This window comes from Triturus cristatus, chromosome 2_1 (genome assembly GCF_964204655.1).
Source record: "Triturus cristatus chromosome 2_1, aTriCri1.1, whole genome shotgun sequence".
Lineage (NCBI taxonomy): Eukaryota > Metazoa > Chordata > Amphibia > Caudata > Salamandridae > Triturus > Triturus cristatus.
Genome location: NC_140581.1, coordinates 2,759,612 through 2,771,720, shown reverse-complemented (window position 1 = coordinate 2,771,720; position 12,109 = coordinate 2,759,612). Strand labels below are relative to the sequence as shown.

Below are 12,109 nucleotides of genomic sequence, written 5' to 3'. Positions count from 1 at the left end.
CAATAGCTCTAACTTTAACAATGCCAAGACCATTGCATTGTAAATGCTTGTTATCCTTCTCATGGCTGATGCAGGACAACAATAAGACAATACAGAATGGCCAGATAACGCTGGTGATTAATGATCCTGTTGGAGAGCAATCGTTTGTCTGTCCGTAGTTTTTAAATGCAGATGAACTGTATTTTATGTGGAAGCTCAGTGGGTTACTGCCTTTGTCACAGAGATCCTTGTGTAACTTGCAGTTCAGAAGTTACAATCCTAACATAGGACAGTGACCAACAAACTGTCATCAAAGAGCTGCATGCAACCCTGAATGGCATAGTTAGAACTTCCCCAGTCTTTCATTATTCTAATGTTGCTAAAATGAGTATGTTTGGGCAGATATCAGTAAAGCTGACCCCATGGAATACTCTTTAAATCCTAAGGTTGTGTTTCCCCAGATCAAACCCTCTTAAAATATCCGGCCCACCAGTATGGATGACATGTGATTCCTACACCTTGTAATCCTCATTGACGTATGTGACATTCCCTGTAGGCTGATTTACATACTTGTATGATTCATTGTCTCTGTATAATGTGTGCGTGGTGTAAAGTACTGACACACCCTACACTGATATGAGTAGCGCTACACAACAAATGAAATGCATATGAGAGAGGCGCTACGTAAAGATGAGGGGCACTGTTGGAGGGTGGCAGTGAGGGAATCTGAGGAAGAGGTCATGGGGTGGAGGGGGAGCTAGGGAGAGATGAGGGACACTGGTGGAGGGTGGTAGTTAGGGAGTCTGAGGAGGAGGTCATGAGGGGGAGGGGCTACAGAGAAATGAGGGACACTGGTGGAGGGTGGCAGTGAGGGAGTCTGAGGAGGAGGTCATGAGGGGGAGGGGCTAAGGGTAGATGAGGGGCACTGGTGGAGGGTGGCAGTGAGGGAGTCTGAGGAGGAGGTCATGAGGGGGAGGGGCTACAGAGAAATGAGGGACACTGGTGGAGGGTGCCAGGGAGGGAATCCGAGGAGGAGGTCATGAGGGGGAGGAGCTACAGAGAGATGAGGGGCACTGGTGGAGGGTGGCAGTGAGGGAGTCTGAGGAGGAGGTCATGAGGGGGAGGGGCTAAGGGTAGATGAGGGGGGCACTTGTGGCGTGTGGCATTGAGGGAATCCGAGGAGGAGGTCAATAGGGAGGGCCATGGAGGGATGAGGGGCACTGTTGGAAGGTGGTAGTGAGGGAGTCTGAGGAGGAGGTCATGAGGGGGAGAGGCTAAGGGGAGATGAAGGGCACTGTTGGAAGGTGGTAGTAAAGGTATTTACGGAGAAAGAGGTTATTGGTGCGGCGCCAAAAAAGACTTTCGCATCAGCGCTGAAGCCGGCCCTGTCATGGCCTTTCTGTTTTTGTTTATTTAATTAGCAGTCGGGTCATAAGGGCTACTGTGGAACGTACTTTAAAGTGCTGCTAATTTTACTTACTGCCATATTCATTGTTTTAAGTTTGAAGGTGACTTTTTATCTTCTACATTTCGCAGCTGCCAAAGAATATGTGAGGCCAACGCAGAGAAGAAACCTGGCTGACGAGTCTGTTCCATCCGAGCAGGGCTCCTGGACTGTTCCACTGGTGCGACTTGGTGAGTGAACGTCTTTGTGCAGAGTTTCCTGTGAATTTATACTATAACTGCAAACAGAATGACTGCCTTATTGTCAGATAGATTAGGCCTTTGGCACCAGTCTTCATTGAGACCCAGACCCTTCTTTGCACACCAAGGCTAATTGTGCCATAGCTCAGAGCCAGAAGACTCTGGACCCTTTGAGTGACACCCTTACGACTTCTCGCCAAACTTCAAGCGGTGCGATGGGGCTGAGTCCTGTTCAGTGTTCTTGCGCTTATGACAACTTTTTAACTTTGACTTACTGAAAGACATCCCTCAGGAATGGGCCTTTGTGCGGGACCGGCCTCATGACTGCAACTGAGAACAGCCTTTCGATTTGGAGCGGGCCTCTGTTTTGAAAGCATCTTCTTCTTATGCTCAGTGAAATAGAGCTTCACCTCCTACTCCCAGATCACCTTCAGGTGCACTTATCATGTGACTTTGAGTCCTGATCAAAAAGCCCCGACCTCATAGGTACATGTTGTTTGGGTCTGTGATCAACATCTGCTTTCTGCAGTCGCAGCATGGCTTGAATCCTGACGTTTTCAGGTGATACGCCGTCCTTGGCATGCTGTCTAGAATACATTTAGAGTTGTCAGAAAACTGGCACAGTTGGCAGCAATGCAGGGGAGGCGCTTCTATCCTGCTCCACTTCCTTCTTTGTGGGACGGTAGGAAGACACCACCAAACCAAGCCATACAGCGACACCTACAGGCGGGCAGCGGCACAACTTAAAAAAAATTCTCAAAATACAATCTGGAGGTTCAGAATATTCTGACCGATGTCAGTTAGCACCAGTGTCCTGGGGGTCATAATACTACTGAACTCCAACTGCGTGACCAGGAATTCCCTTTCAGACCTTTAAGGTCTCAGGGTAGCGGGGACAAACATTCATTGCTTAATCTAGGAGGTGGTGCGAAGGTAGACACTCAGAAACCATACATTAAATAAAACAGTAATGATTTGAACGTTTAGAAAGTTCTTAATTCTAGAAAGAAAAAGACATTTATAACTAATAAAGTTCCAACGCTTCGACAAGTGTAAGTGGTCCCCTCACAGGATAGCTGAACAGCGATTCAGGGGGGGTAAACCCTACTCCCTTCTGAGGCCCTTGCCTATAAGCGAAGAGCAGGCAAGAGAACATCCCATCTCATTTTGAGTTACTTCAGGGAGCCCCATGATCATGCCCTTCAATGTCTTGTTGAACCTGTGTTGAAAACATTTAAAAGCGGACCTTCTAACTTGCAATATCAATATGTAAACAACCAAATATTGTTGATTATCAAAAATATATATTTATTCAAACAACTATTATTATTTTGTCTTTTTCTTTGCAGTTTGGAAAAAGTTTTATATGTTATAAAAACAATTTCATTGTATTCATATACACAAAACTTGTGATTTACTTAATTAATATTAAACCACTTTATCAATCTGTAATCCCTAATCTAGGTGTTGAGACATACTCCCTCAACCATACTCTGCCAAGAGCTCTGTGAGCTTGGACTTGGAAGGATGGGGCCCCACAGAAATCTTTTTAAGTTTGCTCAAAGACCTTAACTCTCATATCTAGCTGGAGGTAGGGGGTGAGGTCGAGCTCCTCAACCCCATTCGGTGCATCAGTCATTTTACTAGTAGTGGGGATCCTATTTCCAGAGGTCAACAACGCCCAGAATGCTTTCACCCCTAATTATCAGGAGTTTTTAGACTTTTGGAATGCTAACAGGGACTTAACCAATGTAAAAAATAAGTTGAACTAAAGGCAATTATTTGATTGTAGTCGTGTCATCAGGTGTTGACCAAGTATCGGACACATGAAAAGTCATGGACCCCACAGCTGACCCATCAATGTAGGGAGCTGGCTCTGTATATGAGCAAGGTCTAGTGTGCACAGTCCAGTGGATCCCCAAACCCTAGCAGAGGCTAAAGTAGATTTATTTATTCATTTATTTTGAAAGTTTTATAGAGCGCGAACAAGACCCCTGCGGATATCAGAGCGCTTTACAATAAGTGAGGTTAAATTATACAACAAATAAATGCAGGTAAATCAAGTATACATAACATCTTGTGCAAAGTAAAGCAGTAGGGTACAAAACAGGAAAGTCCCGTTGAGTCATGACAATGGCAAATATAATGACTGGGTTGTCTAGTTGGGCCCTTCTCATAATAAGGATTACTTATGAGGGTATGAATGTTCTCAGAATTTCCTTAGTCTATGCTCAGGTGAATTTTGCCATGAGAATCGATGTTACCTCCTTTTTGAAAGATGCAGGGGAGGAGTTCAATCTGGTTTCTGGGGGTAGTGCATTCCATATCCTGGGCGCCATCCCTGAGAAAGATCGTTTATATGTTTTCTTCTTGTTGAATCTTTGCGGGTTCAGTAGTAGGTTTTCCGCACTTCTTGTGGATCTTATACCACCAGAGATCGTCAGTTTCTGTGTCAGATAGCTGGGTGCATTATGATGTATGGCCTTGTGCGTCAAGCACGCTATTTTCAGGTGAATTCTGGCTTCAAATGGTAGCCAATTCAGGGATTTTAAGTCTGGGGAGATGTGGGAACTTCTCTTCGAGCCAGTGATGAGTCTCGCTGCAGCATTTATTGAGGCTCTTAGGGGTGCTGTTGTAGCTTTCGGAAGGCCACACAGTGAGACACTTCCATAATCCACATGAGGGATAACTAGAGCTTGAACTGCCAGCTTGAAGTCATTAATTGGCAGGAAGGGTTTCAACTTCCTCATTGTGTTTATCTGGAAGTTTGCTCCCTTTGTTGCGTTGCTAATGTGTTTCTGCATATTGAGGTTGCAGTCAAGGGTAATACCCAATGTTTTCACTGAGTCCACAATGGTTGGATGGACGTGGAATGCAGTAAGATGTTTGATCCAGTCATGCATTATGGGGACTTTGGCAGGTGGAGCTATTAGGAGGAGTTCGGTTTTTAGAGCGTTCAGTTTGAGATGGTTCTCTGCCAGCCATGTCTGGGTGTTCCTAAGCGTTGTGTTAAGCAATTTAATGTCTTCTAGGGTGTGGCTCTTGAGGTATAGTTGAGTATCGTCTGCTTACATGTGACATTGCACGTTAGACGCTTGTAGCAATTCGGTGAGTGGTTCTATGAGTGGATTAAACAATGTCGGGGATAGAGAGGACCCTTGCGGGACACCCAACGTAAGTGGAACGGGTTTGGACAGGGTGTTGTTCACCTTGAATTTTTGAGTCCGGTTTTGGAGAAAAGAGGGAATACCAGTTTAGCACTGACCCTGATGGACCCATTCTATGTTTCAGAAGATCTATCAAATTTTCGTGTTTGACCGTATCAAAGGCTGAGGAGAGGTCTAGTAGGATGAGTACGCATGTACCGTTCTGATCAAGGATTTGTAGTGCATCGTCAATTATGTGTGTCATGGCTGATTCCGTGCTATGGCCTGCTCGGAAGCCTGATTGATGTTTGTTAAGAAGGTCAAAGTGATCAATATGTTTTGTCAATTGGTGGTGTACACATTTTTCCAATAGTCTGGCCAAGGTAGGGATGTTGACAATAGGGCGATAGTTGTTTAGGTCCGTAGGGTCGGCTGTGGGTTTCTTTAGGATGGGTGATACCTGTCCAACTTTGAGGGAGTCCGGGATGCAGCCTTGTTGAAGTGAACTGTTAATGATTTTGGTCCAGAGAGGCAGAAGCAATGGGGTTAAGTCTTTAATGGCGTTTGCGGGGAGAGGATCGGTGAGGTGATTGGCAGGCTTCAGGGCACTGATAATCTTGCATATAGCTTCTTCAGTGTAAGTATCAAAGGATGACCAAACTGCGTTGTTTTTTAGGTCAAACTTTGAAAGGATTTGTTGTGACGCAATTGGGAGTCGTGGGGAGGTTTTCGTATGAGGACCGGAGTGTAAGATTAGGTAATTGAGGAGATCTCTCTTGATGTTGTTAGTCTTCAGATTAAAGAAGGTAGAAAATTCTTCAGAATTGGGTTGTGGATGGGCTATGTCTTGTAGACGTTGGGGTGCATCCTTAGATTGGGTTTTGATTAATTCAAAACGTTTTTGGGGACGATTTCTTGCTCGGTCTAGTTGGTGGCTGAAGAAGTCAGCTTTGGTGCGCTTGATCTCTCTATAGTATGCATTTCTCTTTTTCCTTAGAATCTTGAGGTGCTTAGCGGATGGGACTGATCTCCAATTGCGTTCGGAAGTTCTAAGAGAACGTCTATCCTCGTTAAGTAGACCAATGTACCAGGGCTTAGATTCTTTCGTGGACACTCTCTTTGGTTGAAGGGGGGCTACTTCGTTAATTATTGAAGTCTTATCTGTGGTTGTGTTCCCGTTGTGTAGTGAGAAATAGGGATCAGCGAAGAGAGTTTCAGAGTGCAGTTTTATAAAATTGTGCTTGAAACGTTTGGCAGATTTTTTTGAGAGGTTGGGGGATAAATGATGTTGTAGGTATGTGTGCCTGTGAGTTCCATGATATGAGCAGTAAAGTCGGTGCGGGGAAAAGGGGCGCAAAAGTGTGTATGGGTGAATGGGACTCAAGAGGGATCCGTGGAATGCAGTGAGAAGAGTTTGGGAAGATGGTTGGGTACGGGAGGGTGAAAATAACAACTGCGGCTGTGGCTAAGTTATTATGGACTGAGGGGGAGACGGGGGTTTGATCTCAGTTGTCCTGATGGTTGCACCATGGGTGCCAGGTGCTGGGTAGGATGTGGGGTAAAAGAGAAGAAGAGCCACAGGGCATAGAATAGAATAAAATAAATTGAGAGGAGAATGTAACAAAAGTTTGACCTGAAATGGGAAGGAGGAGCCGTCGGAAGCCGTAGAAACTATGGACTAAAACACTGTGGTGGTGACAGTCTAAAATGGCCGACTCCTTAGTGGAGGTCTTCCTGAACAGCTATGTAGTCTTCTGTTTGTTTCCATAAACTGTGGGAGAACCAGTGTAGTCCTGTTTCACTGACCATCAAACTGTTGGGGAACTGTGGGAGAGCTCGTGAAGTCCTGTTTCACTGTCCATCAAACTGTTAAGGAATATGGTCCTATTTCAGTTGTGATGCAATTAGAGTCAATAGGAGATGCTGTTAAAACACTCTTAGAAGCGACCAGTGGATGGGGGAGACCCCTTGCCCTTGTTCTATGTGCCATCGGCCATTTTGAGATAGTAAAACCCAGAGCCACTGACCTGCTAATGAATATGTGGACATACAAGAAAATGAGGGTCAAAAAATAAAAATAACAATAAAGTCAAATGAACAAAGGTACCATTAACTAGACCGCGATGTCGTGGCTGTAGTCGTTTCTAGTATAGTTTAGTTTGCTCGTTTTGCTGGCAACATCAGGCCCCTTTGGTGCATGAGGGTTCTGTTTCCATGGTGTGGTGGACGCTTTTTGAATATTCTTTTAGATTAGGGCTTCCTTCATAAAAAACACAACGAAAGCGCTATCGGCGTTGTTGTGCGCTGCTCCTGAGGGGGTGGGGATGCCCAGCGACCTCTCGCCAAGGGCCGCTAAGAGCCGGGCGACCCTACCTGGCCCAAGAACTCTCAACTCTAAGGCGATCCGCAAGCGATCCGTAAGTGCGCTGCCGTGGGGGGATCCTGCCCCGTCGGCGACAACCCGCCACCTCGTCCGGGGGCATCAGGTAGATATATCTTTACTCTCTTTTGTGGTAGTGTGGTTGAGCAGTCAGGCTTATCAGGAGGGTAGTGTTAAGCATTTGTTGTACACACTCAGGCAAGAAATGATGTCACACACTCAAAGTCTTAATCCAGAACCAATTGTTTGTATAAAAAGTTATTATTTTGTTGTTTTATTTCTAGAACCTAGATTTACTTAGTAGTAGGTAAGTTATACTTTTCTTACAATGTTACTTTTCAAAATACAGAGAGCACTGCATCTGTAGGAACAGTCAGATTACTATTGCGGGTGAGAAAACGGTTTGTATACGGTTCAAAAACCCTTGGAATTACTTTCAGATTACTTTTAGATTGCTTGGTAATTACTTTTATAGTTTGGCCTGAAAGAAAATACTAATACATTTTAAGCCACACGGGACATCAGTAAATGGGTTATCTCTTTGAAAGACACTAAGTAACTTTGTTGCAGCACAAAAAGTGTTCGACACTTAAAAGATTGTTCAGAGAAAACCCACCATACAATCCTATGGAGAAAAACAAAGTGTTAGGTTTACAGGTAAGTAAACGGTTTTGGATAAGGAGTTTTCAGGGGTAGAACCAACGTTCCCAAGGGTTCAGATTGGCACTCAAAGGGCACCACCTGTGGCACTAGGGCGGCCGGGTGCAGAGTGCCAATGTTAGCCAATGGGGCTAGGGGCAGGCCACTCAGTCTTGGGAGCCAAACTCCTAGGATTAAGTAAGGCAAAGGGGGTCCCAGGTCAGCACCAAGTCCACACCACCAGCGGTGCTGGGGAGGCCAGGTGCAGGGTGCTCAGGAAGTGTCAGGATCCCAATGCTTTCCTATGGAGGATGTTGGCCGTGGTAAAGGACTTCAGGCTGGAGCCAGTAGACTGTATGAAGAGAACCTACGAGTGGAGGATGAAAATGAAGTGTTGCTGGACACCATCAGTCGGGCACCTCAGGACTCTGGGGCTCCGGGTGCAGGGGTGTCTTTTCGTGTTGGGTTCTTCTCATCGGTTCCTGTCGCGGTTGGGGGGACCCTTCAGGATGAGGTTGCAGGCATCGAGAAAAAGGTCGTTGGAGGTTCGTCCAATGCTGGAACACAGGTCACGATTGCCAGGGGACCTTGCTGGGGTGTTGGGCCACTAGAACTCAGGCTGTGGGCGTCTGGTACCGAGTGGTGAGGACTCGCGGATCGGGCTGGATCTATAGTCCTGGCTTGGGTTGGTGTTGGACAAATCCGGTGTCCACGGGAGATCAGATTTCTTTGGGGAGACAGGGCAGGTCCCCAGCATTCTTGGGGGGCTGCTGGCTACAGGACATGCCGGTTTCAGCTTACAGGGTTTCCGGATCAGGAGACCAGCCGGTAGTGCTGGGACCAAAGCAGTTGTCGTCGTCCTCCTCTTCTGCAGCACAAACCTTCTTCTAATTTGCGCACCGATTCAAGTTTCTGGGTTCAGGGCTGTCTCCTGAATACTGTATTTAGGGGGCATTTAAGGGGTCTCGAGGTAGTAGCCAATGGTCTACTGTCTTTAGGGTGACTAAACTTTGGGTGTGTTCACCCCATGTGAGAGCCCATCCCTATCCCTTATTGGGGGGGGGGTGCTACCACCTGCAATATGGTGTGCACTGAAGAGTGGGCTTCCCCTTGCTTCCCCCACCTGAGGGGTGGGGTTGGCAGTGGTGGGCACAACTTTTGGAATGGACTACTTTTTCCGGCCTGTCTTCCTGCCGAAATGGAGGGGAGACCGGAAGGGGGCCTGCTCCTGATAGCAGGAGAGGCTGGGGGTCGCATTCCAAAGGCTGCCAGGCCTTTGAAGCTCCCCCGCCACAGATGGCTCTTCCTGACCTGGGGGAAGTGTGAACACCTCACCCAGGAAAGGCTTTGTTCCTGGGCTCGGGAGCGAAGGCTCCCAAACCAGGAATCCATGAACTTGTCTCATGGTGGCAGGCTGGTGTTCACCACTCAGGAACCCACCGGAGGTTGGTTTGGTTGAGGAGTCCCCTCTAGAAGGGACCCTGAGTGCAGGGAATAATAAATCCGACACTGGAATCAGTGCAGGTTTATTATTCTGAGATGTTTGATACTAAACATCCCAGGATTCAGTAAAGCCATCATGGTGCTAGGAAACTCGTAATGACCAGTTTGCAGACCATATACTCAGGTTGGCTTTACTGAGCACTTATAATCTCTAAGCAAGGCCTTATGCAGATAGGCCTTCACCTGAGACACAGTGCGCCCTACCTTAAGGGGGACCTACCAGGCCTCATGCAGTGCTGGCACAGGCATGGCACACACGGATGTGTGCCGTGACGACTCTTCACTTTCGGCTGCACCAAAACATGCAGGCTGAAATGGCAGTGTGTAGTAACGGAGTCCACGCAGGGTAGATGTAGTTCAGGATATTCATTGATCGTAGGTTACAAGATATGTAGATCAGTCGAGTACGGGCCTCCCCCCAGGAACAGCCAGCATGCTGCTCAGCCCACTCTCAACTGTGACATGTGCTCACAGACTCACAACATTCTGTAACGCATGATCACAGCAACATTCCACTGGCTGAGCAAGTGGTAACATAGTATAACATTAGTAGGACAGGACACTTCATATTCCTCTTTCTCATATAATAAAAACAATTAAGATGGTAAACTTAAAAGGGAAAGCCATACAAGAGGTAAGAAAAGAGGAAAACAGAAACAGATAAGCAATGCAAAAGAGTGAACAAGGAGGGAAGTGAAAGATTAAGAAAATAGATAGCTTGGAAAATATAACCCATCCTCCCTTCTGTAAATAACGACAGAAAAGAATAAAAAGACACAACGAAAGGAAATAAAAAGGAAGCAAAAAGAAACATGAAAGCACCAAAGACTACCCCTCAGACACACCTACCGGCCAGGCAGGCAAGCGAGAAGACAAGACATAGCACAACACAACTAAACATAGGACAACAACCAGACACACTCACTGTGGCAAAGGAAGAGTGGACTCAAGTGGAAGGAAGAACAAGAAAATGCACTATGACAAGAGAAAGACAGAGGACAAAGAAAGACTAACAAAAACAATAAAGTCCAGAATCCACCAATGACGAGGAGAAAAGACATCATGAGGAAAACTGAACACGCGAAAGGTAACAGAGAAGAAGAGGAGAGAATACAAAAAGATCACTCATACTTCCCTGTTATAAAGTTGTAGTGATAATATAGTGTAAAGAATATTGCATTGGAAAATTGACTATGTAAAACAATAAGGCACAGCATAGAAAAAACAGCAAGTGGGATTGAGATCCAAAGAAAACACTGTGTGTAAGGGTAACAATGTACCCAAAGTATGTGAGTATGGAATTAAAACCCATGACCAACTCCTACCCAGAGGAGCTATTGTGAATGGGACTAAGCTTGTGTAAAGACAACCCCATGTAGGGGTCACATGCTGTGCACTGTAGTAATGGGACTATGACCCATACGACACACCCTGTGTGGGGTAACAGTATGACATGCTGTGCACTGTAGTAATGGGACTATGACCCATACGACACACCCTGTGTGGGGTAACAGTATGACATGCTGTGCACTGTAGTAATGGGACTATGACCCATACGACACACCCTGTGTGGGGTGACAGTATGACATGCCGTTCACTGTAGTAATGGGACTATGACCCATACGACACACCCTGTGTGGGGTAACAGTATGACATGCTGTGCACTGTAGTAATGGGACTATGACCCATACGACACACCCTGTGTGGGGTAACAGTATGACATGCCGTGCACTGTAGTAATGGGACTATAACCTATACGACACACCCTGTGTGGGGTAACAGTATGACATGCCGTGCACTGTAGTAATGGGACTATAACCCTGTGGACTTGTGGGCAAGGCGGACCGGAATAACAGGCGGGGAGGCCGAATATAGTGAGCAATGTCTGTGCTTTAATCAACAGGGGAACAAATGTACAGAGTCAAACACAGGACGGGACGGTTGACTTGGCTCGTGACCCGGTTCGGTGTGGTGGAGTCGAGATGGATTCCGGCTTCTCCCTTGCAGCTGGTGATCCCCTCGATATGGTACTGAGGCTCCACGGAGGCTTGAAACAAAGGAGAGAAGCGCAAGGGCTATTAGTCCGAGCGACACCGTCGGAATACTTCCACCGACACCCGAGAGTGAGGACTTACGAAAGGGTGAAGTGAGGGCGGGACGGACAGGGGAGGTGGAAAAGGCAAGTAAGAGAGGGGAGGGGATAGAGGTGCCAGGTGTTGGGGCAGTGATCGGTATTTATACAGTGCTCGTGAAAACGGGGGATAAGTATGCTGTGTCTTAGTGCGCGTGTCTCCTATGTTATTTACAGTTCTATATTTACAACTCTAACTACAAAAGGGTCACGGAGAAAGGTGACGTGTACTCACGTGCCCCGCCGCAACTCTCGTCCGAGTTGCGGCCGCTCTCCAGCCTCCTCCTCAGGATGCCACCAGTCCTCCGTCCAGACGTCCTCGTCCTCTTCCTTGCTTCGGTCCAGCCGTGCTGCGCCGCTCTCTGTCGGGGGTTCGTCGCTCTCCGTTATCTCCTGCCACGAGTCGGTTGCTCCGAACGACGCTCCGTCCTCCTCGGGGCTTTTTCTACCTTCCGGCTTGTTGTCTGGCTGGCCTCTTCCGGGGTCAGGGGCGGGTGCTTCCGGGTCGCTCGAGGTCGTCCAGCGTCTGCGTCCGGGAGAGCTGGCGAGTGTTTCCGGTTCACCAAGTCCAGGAGGCGGTACCTGCAGGGGACGAGAAAGAGAGGGTGTCCTGGGTGACCGGGACGTTAATCGGTCGAGCGCGGGGGACAGGGTCCCCGTGCCCGGACACCGCTGTAGTGAGGTAGT

The 12,109-nt window shown here is 47.3% G+C and overlaps 1 protein-coding gene across 1 annotated transcript in view; it reads left to right on the top strand.

Moving 5' to 3' along the window:
• The window catches only part of LOC146863581 (uncharacterized), a 205,048-nt gene that overhangs the window by 56,962 nt on the left and 135,977 nt on the right, over nt 1-12,109 (top strand). Inside the window, 1 exon segment of the mRNA XM_085640887.1 lies at nt 1,516-1,614. Within this exon segment, the coding sequence (XP_085497013.1) occupies nt 1,516-1,614 (99 nt within the window).